General features: G+C 60.9%; 2 protein-coding genes across 4 annotated transcripts; one reads left to right on the top strand and one right to left on the bottom strand.

Moving 5' to 3' along the window:
• Window positions 1–419: 419 nt before the first annotated feature.
• Window positions 420–3,283, bottom strand: HAPLN2 (hyaluronan and proteoglycan link protein 2). 2 transcript variants are annotated; one of them, XM_032993971.2, is made up of 6 exons: window positions 2,886–3,277; window positions 2,552–2,665; window positions 1,974–2,324; window positions 1,638–1,754; window positions 1,316–1,501; window positions 420–1,177 (listed from the first exon to the last, which is right to left on the bottom strand). In XM_032993971.2, the coding sequence occupies exons 2-6, from the start codon at window positions 2,637–2,639 to the stop codon at window positions 894–896; spliced, it is 1,026 nt and encodes a 341-aa protein (XP_032849862.2). In that variant the 5' UTR covers window positions 2,640–2,665; window positions 2,886–3,277; the 3' UTR covers window positions 420–893. The 2 variants fall into 2 exon arrangements, with proteins under 2 accessions (XP_032849862.2, XP_032849863.2); XM_032993972.2 differs by lacking the exon at window positions 1,638–1,754 and having other exon boundaries at window positions 2,886–3,283.
• Window positions 3,284–5,317: 2,034 nt separating this feature from the next.
• RHBG (Rh family B glycoprotein) lies at window positions 5,318–10,591 on the top strand. 2 transcript variants are annotated; one of them, XM_032993967.2, is made up of 9 exons: window positions 5,318–5,577; window positions 6,915–7,101; window positions 7,503–7,653; window positions 7,798–7,945; window positions 8,260–8,426; window positions 8,648–8,785; window positions 8,966–9,099; window positions 9,280–9,401; window positions 10,077–10,591. In XM_032993967.2, the coding sequence occupies exons 1-9, from the start codon at window positions 5,334–5,336 to the stop codon at window positions 10,094–10,096; spliced, it is 1,311 nt and encodes a 436-aa protein (XP_032849858.2). In that variant the 5' UTR covers window positions 5,318–5,333; the 3' UTR covers window positions 10,097–10,591. The 2 variants fall into 2 exon arrangements, with proteins under 2 accessions (XP_032849858.2, XP_042640976.1); XM_042785042.1 differs by lacking the exon at window positions 10,077–10,591 and adding an exon at window positions 9,773–9,989.
• The last annotated feature ends 4,228 nt before the right edge of the window (window positions 10,592–14,819 follow it).

The following is a 14,819-nucleotide window of genomic DNA, read 5'->3' as shown; positions in this document are numbered from 1 at the left end:
GCCCCTGGCACAGCGACGTCCCCAGGGACCACAGGAACAGGGAGGCACAGCCCAAAGCGTCCCCGCATCCCGGCGGCATTGAGGAGCGGTCAGGATTCAGGCTGGGATGCTGCTCCCGGCAAAGACGTGGGGGGGGCACATCGCAGGTACCAGGGGGGTGCTGGCATCCCCCCACGCGGTTTTTCCCCCTGCACTGTGCCAGCTCCGGTGCTTTTTATAGCTCTCCCTGGCTGTGTTGAACAGCAAAACTCAGAAATCCCCCGTGTGCAGTGCCAGGAACACTGATAACCCCCGGGACAGGGTGTCTGGGGGGCCCCGAACTGGCTGCCCCCCTGCTTGAGACGGAAAGTCCTTGTCAAATTCCCCTCATTGAGGGGCCAGACGGTCCCGGGGGGGCAGAGGCCAGGCGACAGCGTGGCTTTGCCGTGCAGCTTTACCGTCGCTTTATTAATTGAGAAGGCGAAACTCCATTAGTCACACTCGTTAATGCCCAGCCCTCCCGCGCGCTTGCACCAGCCAGAGTCCTTGTGGGGAGTGAGGATGGGGCGAGGGACGCCCTGGGGTTGGGGAATGGGGAGCCTGTGGTGCCTACTGGGGGGGCTGGATTCAACCCCCCTTCCTGCCCCAGCAACGGGTCTGGCTTTCTCCAGCGAGCCCTGAACACCCAACAAGCCCCAAAGCTCCATCAGAGGATGCACCAAGCACCCAAACCCGGCTCTACCGCTTCTGTCGGAGGGTGCACTGAACCACCCGAAAGCACCAGGAGACCCTCCCCTGACCCCCCCCCCCCCTCCACCCTTCAAACCCTGCCTCAAGCTCTCTCTGCCTGGGTGACGAGAGCCAGCGTCCCGCCAGCGTCCCCTCCGCTCAGCCCACCTCTCCTCCCGGCGTTCCTACTTCCCCGCGAAGCAGTAGGTGCCGTAGCTCCTCAGCTCCTTGCTGGGAAAGCCGAAGCTGCGGACGCCGGGGTCGGGCAGCCCCCCGCAGCGCTCGCGGGGGGTGGCGATGGGGTACCGCACGCTGCCGTCCGCCAGCCACCCCCCGTCACAGCGATCCAGGTGGGAAAACTTCCAGGCCGAGTAGAGCTGCCCCACTTTGGCGATGGCAGCCCCGTGGTTGCGACACGCTTGCCCGGCTTCCTTGAAGTTCAAGTGGCCCCGGACGAAGTAAACCTGGCCTGGGGGTGAACGGGGACATGGTGGGGTGACCAGCCACCACGGGTGGCCCCCTGGGGACAACCCCAGCCCTGATGTAGAGCTGGGTGGGCATCGGGGTTCGGAACCGCTGTTGGGGGGACGGGAGACCCCAGCGCTACCTTGAAGAGCAGAAGTGAAGCAGAAAGCATCGAATCGGTCCTTCTGCTTGTCCTTGGCCCCGTAAGTCCGAACGCCCGGGAGGAGGAGGCGGCCGCCGCAGGGCTCCCGCGAGTTGATGATGGGGTAGTGGACGGTCCCGTCGAGGATCCAGCCGGCGTTGCACCAATCCAGACCCTCCGTCCAGGCTGCGGGGCAAGAGACGGCTCAGCACCGGCACTTCCCTCCTCCCCAGTCCCGTGCCCAGCGAGGTGCGCTTAGGGGTGCACAAAAGTTTGGTTTTTTGGTTGTTTTTTTTTTTTTTTTTTTTTTCAGATGCTTCACCTTTGTAGAGCTGCTGGTAGGTGGCGAGGCGGGAGTCCTGCTGCTCGCAGGCTCGCTTGGCTTCGTGGTAGTTGAATTTGTAGCGCCCGTTGCTGGGCTGGTAGGGAAAGACAACGCCTGGGGGGGACAGGGACAGGGGTGGAGGGTGAAGGAGGTAATCTCCCCGAGGCTTTGGCTTGTTATCCCCAGGGATTCAGTGCTGAAGATAAGGCTGGGGCACGAGGCGTTGCAACAGGGGACACGACGGGTGGAGGCACCCAGCCGTGGACCCCCAGTCTAGTCCAGTGTCCCCTCTCCGCTCTCCCCGACGTCCCCTTGGAGGGACCCCCCCCTCACCTTCGAGGTGCAGCGTGAGCGAGACACTCTCGTCCTCCAGCCCGTTGACGAGCTGGCAGCGGTAACGTCCCTCGTCCTCCAGAGCCACGTCGGTGATGGTGAGCGAGGCATCGTAGCGGTGGCTGTGCCGCAGGCGCACCCGCGGGCTCAGCGGCCCGTAGTTCTTGTGGTACAGCCCGTTGGTGATGATGATGATGCTCTCCCGGTAGTTGGCTGGCTCCACCTTGCTCCACTTCACCCGGTAGTTGCGGGGCAGGGCGCGCAGGACGCAGGGCAGGGTGGCCGTGGCACCCCGCTGCGTGTGCACCGTGGGGTGGAGGGGCTCCAGCAGGTACTGCAGGCGGGGGGGGGCTGCGGCAACACCCCCGCAGCCTCAGCGCCGGCTCGCCATCCCTCCAACACCCCCCCCCCCAGACGCCCCTTGACCCTCATGGGCATCTACAATCTGGTTTCCATCACTCATCTTGGCTCCTTTTCCCCCCTCCTGCAACCCCTGGGATGCACAGCTCAGCCCTTGCCTGGGCTGGACACCCCCCCCCAGCATCATTTCCCTCCTCCCCTTGGATCCTGCTCCCTACCTGGGCTCCCCGTCGGCCGCTGCAAGATGCTCAATGCCGGGGATGCCACCAAGAACCAGAAAGAGCCGAGCAGAAGAAGCTGCTGCATCCTCAGAGCTGGGTGCAGGACAGTGCCTGGGGGGGGGGAGCGCAGGGGTCAGGGAGGTGCAGCGGGACCGTACCCCAGCTTCAGGGGGGCCCGGAGGACGTGGTGGGGGGCACCTGCAGCGCTTGCTGCTGTGGATGCCATGGGGCTGCCGGGTGGCCCTGCTCTGTTGGGGACACACCGACGTTTACCGTGCGAAGCGGGGGGGGATGTCCCCTCACCTCCTCCCCGGCACACCAAACCTCTTACCGTCCCCAGCCGTGTCCCTTGGGGAGCCGCCGTTCCCATCCAACGCCTCCAGCGCGCGTCCTGCCCCGCCGCCCGCCGTGTCCCGTCTCCGTCACAGCCGCCCCATCGCGAGGCCGAGGGCTCCGGAAAGGACAAACCTGTGTCACGGTGCTGCCGGGGAAGAGGGGACACGGGGACACAGCGGGGGGGGGGGTTCCTCCCAGCCAGCCCCTGCCCTGTCACCGTCCCGGGGCGGGCAGCGTCCCGGCAGCCCCACGTCCCCGCGGGCCCCCCGTGCCGGCTCCCATGGTGCGTGGGACCGGCGAGCACCGGCTGTGCCCTCGCTCCCTGCTCCGCCGCCGTCTCTTCCCGCTTTCTTCTCTCTTTTTTTTTTTTTTCTCCTCTCTCCCCACACCTCCCCGAGGAACGCACGGGGAGGAGGAAGCACAATTTCCCATTGTGAGCGTCTTTCTCTTTATTGTTCTGCTCGGCAAAAACACAGCGCGCCCGGCTAACAAACATCCCTTTATTTGCTGGCCACAGTGTCGGGGAATTTGGGGAAAATGCCAGCACAGGGCTCCAGCAGCCCCTTGGGCTGGCAAAGCCTCCCCTCGGCATCGGCCCCCAGTGCCGGGACGGTGCTCACTGCTCCCACAGACAGCAGAGCAATGGTTTATTTTATGCCCCTCCCCATCAAGTCTCCGATGGGGAGATGCTGCTCCCATCCTTCGGGGCTCCGACAGGTCGTCCCTGATGCTCTTGCAATCTCACCAGCCTCATCCTGCCCTGCAAAAAAAGCATCGGAGAGGCTTCCCCATCGTCACCTTGGGGCCGGGATGCTGCCGGGAGCAAAAACCGGCCGCACAATGGGGCTGTGTTCTGGGCTCCCTTATCTTCTCCCTCCCCCAGGGTCCATCTCCAAGGGTGGAGGAAGCTCTTCGCGAAGGAAACACAAGACAAGCAGCGTCTGTCCCCGGCACCAAAGGACACAGTGATCCTGGCTTCGCCGTGGCACGCACGGCACAGAAAACAAACCTCCCCGGTGGGGAAGCGGCACCAGGGCGCGCGCTGGCTCCCCGGCCCCTTGCCCCCAGCCCCTGTTTAAATGGAGTTGCTTGTGCAGAGGGGTTAACGCTATAACCTGCCATCAATTTGATGCCAGCAGGCTGGACTTAAAGCCTCCAAGGCTCTCCCAGCACAAACTGGTCGGTGCTTTGGCTCATTTTAATGAGCAAAAAGAGGCCAGAGCTTTGCTCCCCCCATGCAGAGAACAGCTAAACCACAGCAGCACTGCACGCTCCGCTCCCACACCCCCCCCTACGGTTATTTTGTGGGTCCGTGGCTGTTCAGAGAGCACCCGTGATCTCCCCCACACACACTTCCCATGCCCAGAGCTGCAAAAGCAGATCCTGATCCCCAGCAGCAGCGCCCGGCCCCGGGGCAGCCTCTCAGGGCTCTTTGGCAAGAGGATGCTGTTTCCCAGCTCTGTGGTACCACTATCGAGCTGAGTCATTTCTTGCATTTTTCCCAACTGAGGGCAATAGCTACACCCCTCGCCTCTCACAAAACCACAGCCCGAAGCAGGACACTGGCTGGGACCTCCAAAAGTGACTCATTCCCCTTCCTCATCCCATTGGCGTCAGGGCATGACCCCAACCCGATGCTGCTTATCTGAGATCATAGTTTGGCCCGCCGCTGTGGAAAGGAGTTACCCGAGTCACTTCCCAAACACACTCTGTGTTTTATTTCTCGGCTCCTTTTCTCTTCCTTTCCCTTTTTGGGATTTGTACCCGCTCTCGGTGCATTACAAACACCTCTCTGCAAAAGCAGAAGCAGCCAAAGAAAAGCAAAGGAAACCCTTGCGTTCCAGCTCCCCCCTCCCACCTCTCCTGGCACAGGTTACAAACAGCTCCTTGCCTTTGTTTTTCAAGGCTCAGCTTCTCCTCCTCCCCACGCAGCCCCACAGGTAACCTCTTCACCAACCCCGCCCCCCCCCAAACCATCACTTTTCTTACTGACCAGGGAGTTTAAACTTGGCTTTGCTGTACTTGCCGGAGCCTAGCACCACCGCAGCGGGTCAGTCCCCCTGCGCTTGCTGCACCACGCTCCGTCTCCTCTGTCTGATCCGATCCCCCCAAACCATCACAGTTCTCCCGTGACGAACCTCCAGAAAGGCTGAAACCTCAGGCATCCCCAAGCCCCCCCCCCCGCCGCCTCCAGCACCCCAGATCCCACCCTGACCCTCTCACACCCAGCCAAGACAGACGCTGACGTTAAAAGCCCGGCGTGTTTCCCCAGCACAGCAGCCTGAGCAGCCTGATGTGGCAAAACCAGGTTGCCGAGGCGTGCCAGGGCGGCCAGCCCGGGGTTTCCGTGTTGGCAGCACCGTCCGGCTCTTCCGCCCGTGGGAAGGACCGAGGCGAGGGCAGGACCTGGCAGCCGCTCTGGCAGGCGGAGTTTGCAGCCCCAATGCATCTCTCCTCGTGTCTCCCCGGTTTCGGGAGGGTTTATCTGTCCCGAGCACCCCGCAACATGCCTGAGCACACGGCCGCCTCGAGGCTTCGGCTCTCCGGGCTGTGCTTCCTCCTCCAAATCCTCACCATCCTCCTCTTCGCCAGCTTTGTCCGGTACAGCCCAGAGAGCAGCCCCAGCCTCTGCTCCCAGCAGCTGAACTGCAGCTGGAGAAACCAGGACTTGGGTTTTCAGCATCCCCGTGAGTACCCCCACCCCGGGTGGGTGCGGAGAGTGGCTCTACCTGGTCCCCAGGTGCTGCCGAGGGGGTGGCAAGGGGTGTCACCATGCTGGGTCCAGGCTGCAGAGCTGTGACACCATCCAGCTCCAGACTGGACTCCAGAGTAAAACGGAGGAGGGGGAACATCAGGCTGCAGGGTTGGGGTACCGGTGCACCCCGCTGAGGAGGGGTTGGTGGGTGGAAAGGAGACTTTCTGCAAGGATTTCCCACATGCTTGGACAAAGCCAGGCCCTAAACGGGGATATTTGGGTCTAGGAGACGCTGGAACACGGAGAGGATCACTCTGTGCAGGGGTTGTCCTCATGCGGCAGCTGCTCCGGGCACTTTGGGGTCCGCCAAACTTCCCACTGACCTGCTGGGGTTTTGCAGTGCTGAGGGATTCGCACTGATCCCCTTTCACGGGGGATTTGGCTCCCTCGGGGCTGCCGCAGCATCCAACGCTGGGCTGGGGTGGGGTACCCCACTGGGAGCATCCTCCTGCGTGCTGTGAAACTCATCCTGGGCTGGGGACTGAGGGACCCACCCCGGCTTTTCCAAGGCAAGGGAGGGGAGCTGAGAGGAGCAGAGCCACTGAGCAGGGAGCAGGCAGGTTCTCCCGGTTTCACCTGCCCACGTAACCCCACCCAGGCTGGCTGTGACTCAAGGGAAGGACAGACACAGCTCCCGGCACAGCCGGGGGTGCAAAGGGCATTTAATCCAAGTGAGAATCAGGTCATTTCTCCTCTGGTTTGCCACCAAAAGGTACCAGACTGGTCCCATTTCACCCTCCTAGTCCTCTTGTCCCGTGAAGTGGGACGGGATGTTTTCAGGGGCAGCAGAGAGGTCCCTGGGGGTGGGCTGGCATCTCAGACCCACCTTTGCGCTGGTGTGATGGGTGCAGGTGGCTCTCGGCCACCCCAAGAGGTTTATTGGGGCTGCAGGGTGACCCACATGCATGGACTGGGGTGTCTGCACAGCGTGGTTGCAAACGGGGTGGCCAGGAGCCACCTCAAAGGGTGGTAGGGGACACATCGTGGGGGGGGGGGGGTGTGGGTGTGATGGCTTTACCTGTCACTAGCACAAGCAACAACCGCTCGTGGTCTCTGCTGGAGGTCTCCAAGGGAGATCCAAGGCCAGATGCACCACGGTTCCAGAGACATGTAGGTGGAGCAAGGCTGATTTATATTGCCTGAAGCCTTCAGCTCCCCAAAACCGGGGGAGCAGGGGGTGTCTGAGCCCCCTTTGGGTGACCAGCAGGCAGGAGGGGGGTTGCCTGCCCTAGATACCCCAGACCCATCCTTCTGCCTCTCCTCTGCCAGGTTTCCGGGATGTCCATCTCCAGTCTCTCCTTGGCTTCGGGCTCCTGGTGGCCTTCCTCGGCCGTTACGGGCCGGGCAGCGTGGCCATCAGCATCCTCATCGTGGCTTTTTCCATCCAGTGGGCTGTACTGATCCAGGGTTTTTTATACTTCTTCCTGAATGGCAAAATTTACATGGGAGCTCAGAGGTAAGGCAGGCGGGAGCTTCTGCTGCCTGGCTGCGATCGTCCCAGTTCCAGCCCTGGCACACTGGCTCCCTCCTCTGTAAAACTCACAGCTCTGCTTTGGAGGAGGATTATGAGGACAAGTAGGACCAGGCTGCTGGGTTATCTGAGTACCACACTAGTTAGGGCCATGTAAGTACCGCCAATTTTACAGCCAGGTATTTAGGGGGGGCACGCTGGCCCCCGCCTGCCTCAAGCCCAGCTGTCCCTTTGTCACCAACATCGCAAGGCTCGGGCTGTCCCTTCAGCTTCCAGGAGTGGTGGGATGCAGGGTCCGGGCTGCAGGCTCAGCTCCCGTTCCCCCCAAATCTGCTCACCCCCCAACAGCGTCAGGTCCAGCCCCACACCTTCCCTCTCCTTCCCAGCATGGTGAGTGCCGACTTCTGCACCGCAGCCATTCTGATCACCACCGGAGCTGTTCTGGGCAGGGTAAACCCTGTTCAAATGCTGCTGCTGACCCTGCTGGGAGTCACCCTCTTCACCCTCAATGAATACGTCCTGCTCAGTCTCATGGGGGTGAGTCACTGATGAGGGGGGGCCCACCATAAAGGGCATCACCATGGGTTTAGGCTCCCTAAAATCCATGTCAAGTCCTGCCTTGTCTGTAGAGACAAATCGCATATCCCTCCTTCCTGCACGGTGTTTTTCTGTACTCACCAGGTAAGAGACAGCGGAGGCTCCTTGACCGTTCACACTTTTGGTGCTTATTTCGGCTTGATGGTTTCACGGATCTTGCACGAGCCTCAGATGGACAAGAGGAAAGAGCAGCAGGACACGGGGCACCAGCCAGATTTCTTTGCGGCGGTTGGTACGGAGCTCGAATCCTACAACACCGGAGTCATAGACACGGTGGTGGTAGGATCATCACCAACACTAGGACAGTGTGGCTGTGGCTTTGATCAACAGAGTCCTGCAAACCATCAAGGACAGATGTCCTCTACCTCCCTGGGGACTTGTCCTGGGGCTGCACCACCCTCTCCTGGAAAAAGCTTTCCCTTTTCTAAAACCTGAACCTCCCACACTGCAAACTGTGGCCACTTCCATCTCGGCTCTAGCAAGAAGCTTCTTTCCCATGAGGGATCAACACCAACATCAAAACCTGCCTGTTCCCCTTCCCTGCAGGAACCATCTACCTGTGGATCTTCTGGCCCAGCTTCACTTCAGCCACCACTGTCCGTGACAACGCCGAGCCCTGGGCAGTGCTCAACACCTACTTCTCGCTGGCGGCAAGCACCTTGGCCACCTTTGTCCTCTCGCCTGTCCTCCACGAGGAGGGCATGCTGCCGATGGTAGGTCCTCTCCTGGGACAAACCCAAGTCTCATGCACTGCCCACGTCCCGTCCTACAGGGACAGCGAGCATGAATACACCCAGGACAAAAGGGGATACCCGTTAGGCTTTCTTAGGTTTGTTAAGACCCAGTTTGATCCCTGAGGAAGTCCAAATCTCCCCAGCCCCATGCTGATGTCCTCCATGAAGCCAATTCCCCTAACCATGTCCTGCTCCATCAGGTTCAGATCCAAGATGCCACCCTGGCCAGCGTGGCTATGATGGGTATGGCTGGGGAGATGCTGGTCACCCCTTTTGGGGCCCTCATCGCGGGGTTTCTGGCTGGCCTGATCCCCCCCCTTGGCTTCAGATTCTTCACGGTGAGTCATCTTGGGACAGCCGAGGACACCGGTCCCAGGTCAGGGGACCACCCCGCTTTTGGGGGGAGGCTGCATTGCCACCCTGCAGCTCCCAAAGCCCCAAACCCCGAGATGCAGCGCAGCCTCCCTGGGCAAGCATCCTCCCTCTGAACCCCGGATTTTCCCTAACGCTCTCCCCAGCCCGTCCTGCGCTCCAGGCTGAAAACCCAGGACACGTGTGGGGTTCACAATGTCCACGGGCTGCCGGGGATCCTGGGCACCTTGCTGGGGACGCTGCTGACAGCACTGGCCACCGCAGATGCTTACGGTGGCAGGTGAGAAGAGCCAGAATCAGCGGTGCCAGTGAATCCGTGCACCAAGCTGGGGCCACCACGACCCCTGAAATTGGGGATGCTCCATGCATCCCCTTATAGCAAAACAGCCAGAGCCATGAGAAGAGCCCCCGCCTGGGTAAACAAGCTCCCCAAAACCCCCGTCCCTGCCCCGGCTTGCAGATTAGAGCTCGTGTTCCCGCTGGTAGCCCAGGGCAGCCGGACGGCCACCGACCAAGCGCTCCTCCAGCTCTGCGCCCTGCCCGTCACCCTGCTGCTTGCCACGCTCGGGGGCTGCCTCACGGGTGAGTTTTTCCTCCAGTGGGAGGGTACGAGGGTCAAGGGAACCGATAGATTTGGGGGAAAAGCCCAGGAGCAACCCCAAAGTGAACCCTCGGCCGTGGCGGGCAGAGCCCAGCGGTGCTCGGCGCTGCGCAAAACCCCCGGGGCCGGGGTAGGGGCTGTCCCCCAGGGTTGGGGTCGGGGCTAGGGGTGCCCCTGCGGCTGGGGGTGCCCCCGGGGCCGGGGTTGGAGCCGGGGGGGTCCCCGGGGCCGGGGCTCCGCGCAGCCCAGCCCAGCGCTGCCGCTAGATGTCAGGGGAAGCCCGGCTAGAGGAACCGGGCAGCGCCGGTCGCCCGGCTCTCAGACGCCCTCGCCCGGTTTTTGGCATCCTCAGGAGCCGTCCTGAAAATGAAGGGGCTGAGGGCTCTCCCGGATACGCAGTGCCTAGAAAACACGGTCCTCTGGGAGGTAAAGCTGGGGGTTTGCTGGTTAAAAAAAAAAAAAAAAAAGGGGTTTACGGAGCTCAGGTAGCAGCAGAGGTTGGATGCTTCCCTGGCTGCCGATACCCTCCCTCCTCCTGCATGGCCTTTTTAGCGTGGGAAACAGCTTCATTAAACACCCCCAGCTCCCCCCCACCCAGTCCTGATTTGCCCCGAGGGCCCATTTCCACCCCTCTCCATGGCTCTGCGTTGGTGTAGGTGACCGAGGAAGGATGTGACCGCAGGGCAAGGAGAAAGGAGCTGGGCGCCAGCACCTTGGTCTAACCCTGACCCCGCCTGGTGAGGTCCTGCAGCATCAGGCTCGACCCTCTGCCGGCGTCGGGCAGCTTCTGGCAGCCTGATTTTCCCAGCAGCCTGATCCAGAGCCAGCCAGGCTTGTCCCCATGTGGGAGCCAGCCCCTGGTCCCAAAGGTTTTGGGAGCAGTCGGGTGCCCACGGGCCTTTGCAGGGTGAAGAGATGCTGCAGTGATACGGGTGCTTGCGGTGGGAACGACCTGGCTTGCTCCAGGGACCCCTCAGGCTGTCCAGACATGGCTCAGCCATTTCCCCTCTCTGCTCCATGCCTCAATTTCCCCATCTACTGCTCTCCAAAGAGAGGAAGGCAATGAGGGGGGCTGTGTCTTGGATGGGGAGTACCAGGCTCCACAGAAAGCAGCAAAGACTTTCTACAGACAATTTTGCACACAACAATTAAAACACGGTGATGTTTTGTAGCTTCGGGCTTTGCCAGTGAATTCTCCCAGTGCCTGCCCAGCTCTGCGGGCTGAATTCCCTTCAGGTTTCTTTCCTGAAAAGCAAAAAGCTTTTCCAGGAAAGCAAAGCCCCCAGAATCCCCCCTTCACCCTAACAACTGATGCCCATGCGATGGGTTTCATGGGTTGCTCCATCCCTATCGTGTCCCCCCACCCCGAGGGGGGTACCCTCCTAGAGCCTTGGCCACCAGAATGTGCCAGCACCCGGGAGCAAGGCCAGGGTGACACTGGGGTCCCCAGCACAGGGGTGACCCCTGCCTTCCCTTTTACCACTCATTGTCTTGTACTGGGGACTGGGGCCAAGAAAAACGCCCCCTCCCCAAAACCTGAAAGTGCCTCCCAGCACTCAGCCCCACTGGGAGAGGGATGCTCCCCAGGCCATTGCAGCGCCCAGGTCCCCCTGTTTTCCAGGACACCCCCAGTAGCTCCCAACACCCCATCTCCACGTGTCCCACCACCGCCACCACCCTGTCTGCCTGCCCCATGTGCGGGCAGCACCCCCCAAACCAGCCCAGGAGCGGGTTTGAGCACCCCGGGAATACGGCAGCTCGAGTGAAGCCAAGGGGAGGGAGGTCCTACAGCACCTGGAGTGGGGGCACAGCCCCAAAGGGCTCCTGGGGGGGGTAATGGTGACCGTGGGGGGGTCCCTGGTGGGAAGAGGCCTGGGGGGGGACCCACCTCTCGCGAGACCAGGGGCGGCTGCCAGATGCTTTCACGCCTCCGGTGCCAGACTCTGGCACTCACCATGTGGGGTTCCCACAGGCGCAGTGTCCCCAACTGCCAGCACCATCCCCCGGGGAGGGGACACAGCCCCATGCCACGCAGAGGGGACAAGGGGTTCAGGGCCAGCGTACCAACGTTTGGGGTAAGCAGTTTGCTACCCAAAGTGGCCACATTTAGGGCCGTCTCATTTTAATACCTGCTGCTGTTGAAATACCTAGATTTTATTTTCTTTATGTGATTGCATCAAAGATGCAAAAAAAAAAGAAAAAAATGACTCAGTTGCAGGCTGGCCACAAAACGTTACTTTTAAACTGGGCTCTTTATCCTTTCTAAAAGGAATTAAATCAAATTAGAGGGAATTTGGAGCTGGAAGCATTGCTCCACAGCAGAAATTCGAAGCTTCTTACTTTGATACAAGTCAAACCATCGCTCAAAGTTTTCCAGTTTCAGTTGTTCATTACAGGAAACCTGATGAAATCAACACATTTGCTAAATGCTTCGGTGCCACTGAATTTCTACGACAAAACACAGGGAAGTGGGCCACGTGGCTCCGTTCCTGCTGCCACCGCAGGCGCTGGGGCGGGGGGGGGGGTTCCTGCTGTCCCTGCTCCATGCAGAGACCCCAGCCCCACTCCACGCTCCGGTTGTAGGGGAGGACACGTCCCACGTGCCCACCTCCCCGTGGCACACACCGCTCCCCGGTGCCGCCTCGCAGAGGAGGGATGCAAGAAGCAGCAGCACAAGGGCTGGTGCCCCAACAAGGGGGGTGCCGGGCTCCAGTCCTCACCCCCAGGCTTGGGGCGCAGGGCTCACCGCCAGCCCCGCGCCCCCCGCTCCCACCTCGCCTCCTTCCCAGACCTCTCCTCCCCTTTCCCAGGCAGCCCCTTTCCCCTTTTTGATCTCCTCGCCGCACGTTTCAAAAGCAACCCACTGCGACGGGAAGAAAAGCCCCTCCAGTGAGATCATTGCGAGACCCCCAGACGTAGGGGTCGGGTGTGAAATGGACCTCCCTCCTCCTCCTCCCCTCCCCCGGCCCCCCGGCCCCTCTGAAAGGTTGTTATGTTTTGTAATCGGATTAGGGGAGCCCTGCGCCCTCCCCGTTCCCATTTACCAGCACGACCAGCTTGCGTGCCACCACTCTCCCCGCAGATTGTTTAAGCGAGCCGAACGCGAGCGGAGAGCTCGCCCGTGCAGCGGCGAGGGTAGGTTCGGACGGCGAGAGCCTGAAAGGTTTAGTCAGCGAACAAATTGCTTCTCTGTAGGGGCCGTTTTCTTCCCAAGTTGAACATAATGATGGCAGTTTGGCGAACAGATGGTGCGGCTAAGCAGATAATCCCGCCGGCCCCGCTAGCTCGGGGAGAGGCAGCGTCGGCTCTGCCCGCAGCTCCGGGGGCCCGTCCCGGGACGGGTGGGTCACGGCGGTGGTTCGGTGATGATCGCACCCCGGCAGGGCACGGGGAGCTTGGGCGAGCACCCCACCTTCACACCCCTTCTGCTTCGAGGGTGGTTTGGGTGCCAGACGCCGCTCGTGCCTCAGTTTCCCCAGCCCTGCGGGGAAGTCTCTGCTCCGTCACTTTTCAGAGCAGGGCTCACCCTCAGATCTCAGCCTGACACGGGGAGGTGTACCGCGAGACAGCGCCGCTCTCCCTGCACAGGAGCAAAGGCCAGCTGAGAAAAGCTCATTTTAGTCTCATTTTCTCTTTTGCCTTTCTCTCCAACCAATATTCAAGATGTGGAAAGAGCCGGAGAAGAAATTCTGCCAGCTCACAGGGGTTGAGAGCACAGCGTGTGTGTGTGGCAGGCTCAGGGATGCTGGGACCTGCCTGCTAAACCAGCCTTTATATAAAATACATCCACAGGAAAAGCCCAAGCCCCCACCAACACGACGCAGGCAGGGGAGGGCATGGACCCAGCTGCGTGGAGCAAGCCCTGCCCGTGCCACGCTGGCACCGGGGACCCTTTCCCCACGCCACGGGGCTCTCGCAGCCGGCAGGACACGCTCCAGACACACCACACCACATCCCTGATTCCAGGGGGTTCATTTAATTCATGTGTATCTCCCCCCTCCCTGCCTCTCCCCAGCCTTATCCCCTGAGAGCCCCCAACTCTGACAGCTCCCTTGCCCTCTCCTGTGGCAGCCCAGCTGCCTAAATCACCTCTTGCTAATGCAGGAGCTCGATCAGCTGCTCGAAGGGTGTTTTACAAGGAAAAGCAATAACAACATCTATCTGTTACAGCTGGGGAAACTAAGGCACACAAAGAGGTGCCGGAGAGTCCATTGGAATTAGAGGCAGGACAAAGCCCGGGCTCCCAGTGCTCCTGGCGTACGTGTCCTTACACATCCACAGCCCCCACCACCTCCCCACCCCCAGGAACAGCTGATGCCGTGTGCTGTTTGATAGAAAGCCAGCTAATCATCTTTCCCACCTTCGTTAGAGTGTGAATCGTTATCCGAGCGACACCTGTAAAGCTCCTTGTCAGACGAGGCTGGTGCACGCGTCTAATAATGGGCACCATATGGGAGAGGGAAGGCTCGGGAGAGGAGCAGGGGCCCGAGCATCCCCGTGCCGAACAAAGAGCAGCGCCCGACGGCTTCCCATCGCGGCGCAGCATCACCAGCACCGGGCCGCGGCGAGGGAAGAGCCGCTGCTCGTGGTATTAAACGTCTCAGTAACTCCCCGGGCAGCCCCTGCCCTTTGGAAAAGGTCCGGGCAAAAGCAAATCACAGCTTGAGCCTGCAGGTTAAAGGTGGAAGAGCCATTGTAGCCCTGCTCCCCGCAGCGTGCCCAAAACCTGGGAGCGGGCACCCCCAAAATCCACCACGGCCCATCCCGCCGTGCCTCGGAGCATCCTCTCACCGCCAGCCTGGCAGAGGCCACCCATGGGTGCAGACAAAGCCTCCCCACGATTATATGGCGACAGGGAGGACGTGGCATGAATTAGAGACGGGTCCGTGCATTGAGGCTGATCCAGAATCCCCCCAGACTCCCTCCCTGACCCCAAACTTGGGGGGCAGAGCTCAGCCCCTCTGCCAAGCCACCCCCCCCCCACCAATGAAATCCCCCACCGCCTTCACCCCACCGCAATTACGAAGCTCCGTTTTCAGGCCCTCATTCATCGCCAGCAGCGTAATGAGCCTCCGGACACCGTCAGTGGGGGCAAAGCAATTAAAATCGCTGGCATGGCAGCCGTGTGGGTGGCTTTGTTGCTCACTGCTGCCGGCGCCCGTTTCGGGGCGAGCGGGCAACGCCAGGCCGGGCAGCTCCTCAAAGCGCCGCATCTCCCCGCGGGCGAACAATTGGCTCGTTCTTCACCGGGTTAAAAGAATAATAAAATAAAATAAAGAGGGAATAAAGGCCCCAGTAAAACTGGGAGTCAAGTTTATTTACAAACTGAATATGAAGTGAAGGGCCTGGAACAAAGGTGTTATGTAAGGGACAGTCACTAAGGGGCTCTTTACCCACGC

This window comes from Tyto alba, unplaced genomic scaffold (assembly GCF_018691265.1).
Source record: "Tyto alba isolate M040663 unplaced genomic scaffold, T.alba_DEE_v4.0 Super-Scaffold_8, whole genome shotgun sequence".
NCBI classification, from domain to species: domain Eukaryota; kingdom Metazoa; phylum Chordata; class Aves; order Strigiformes; family Tytonidae; genus Tyto; species Tyto alba.
This window is presented reverse-complemented; position numbering and strand designations above follow the sequence as displayed.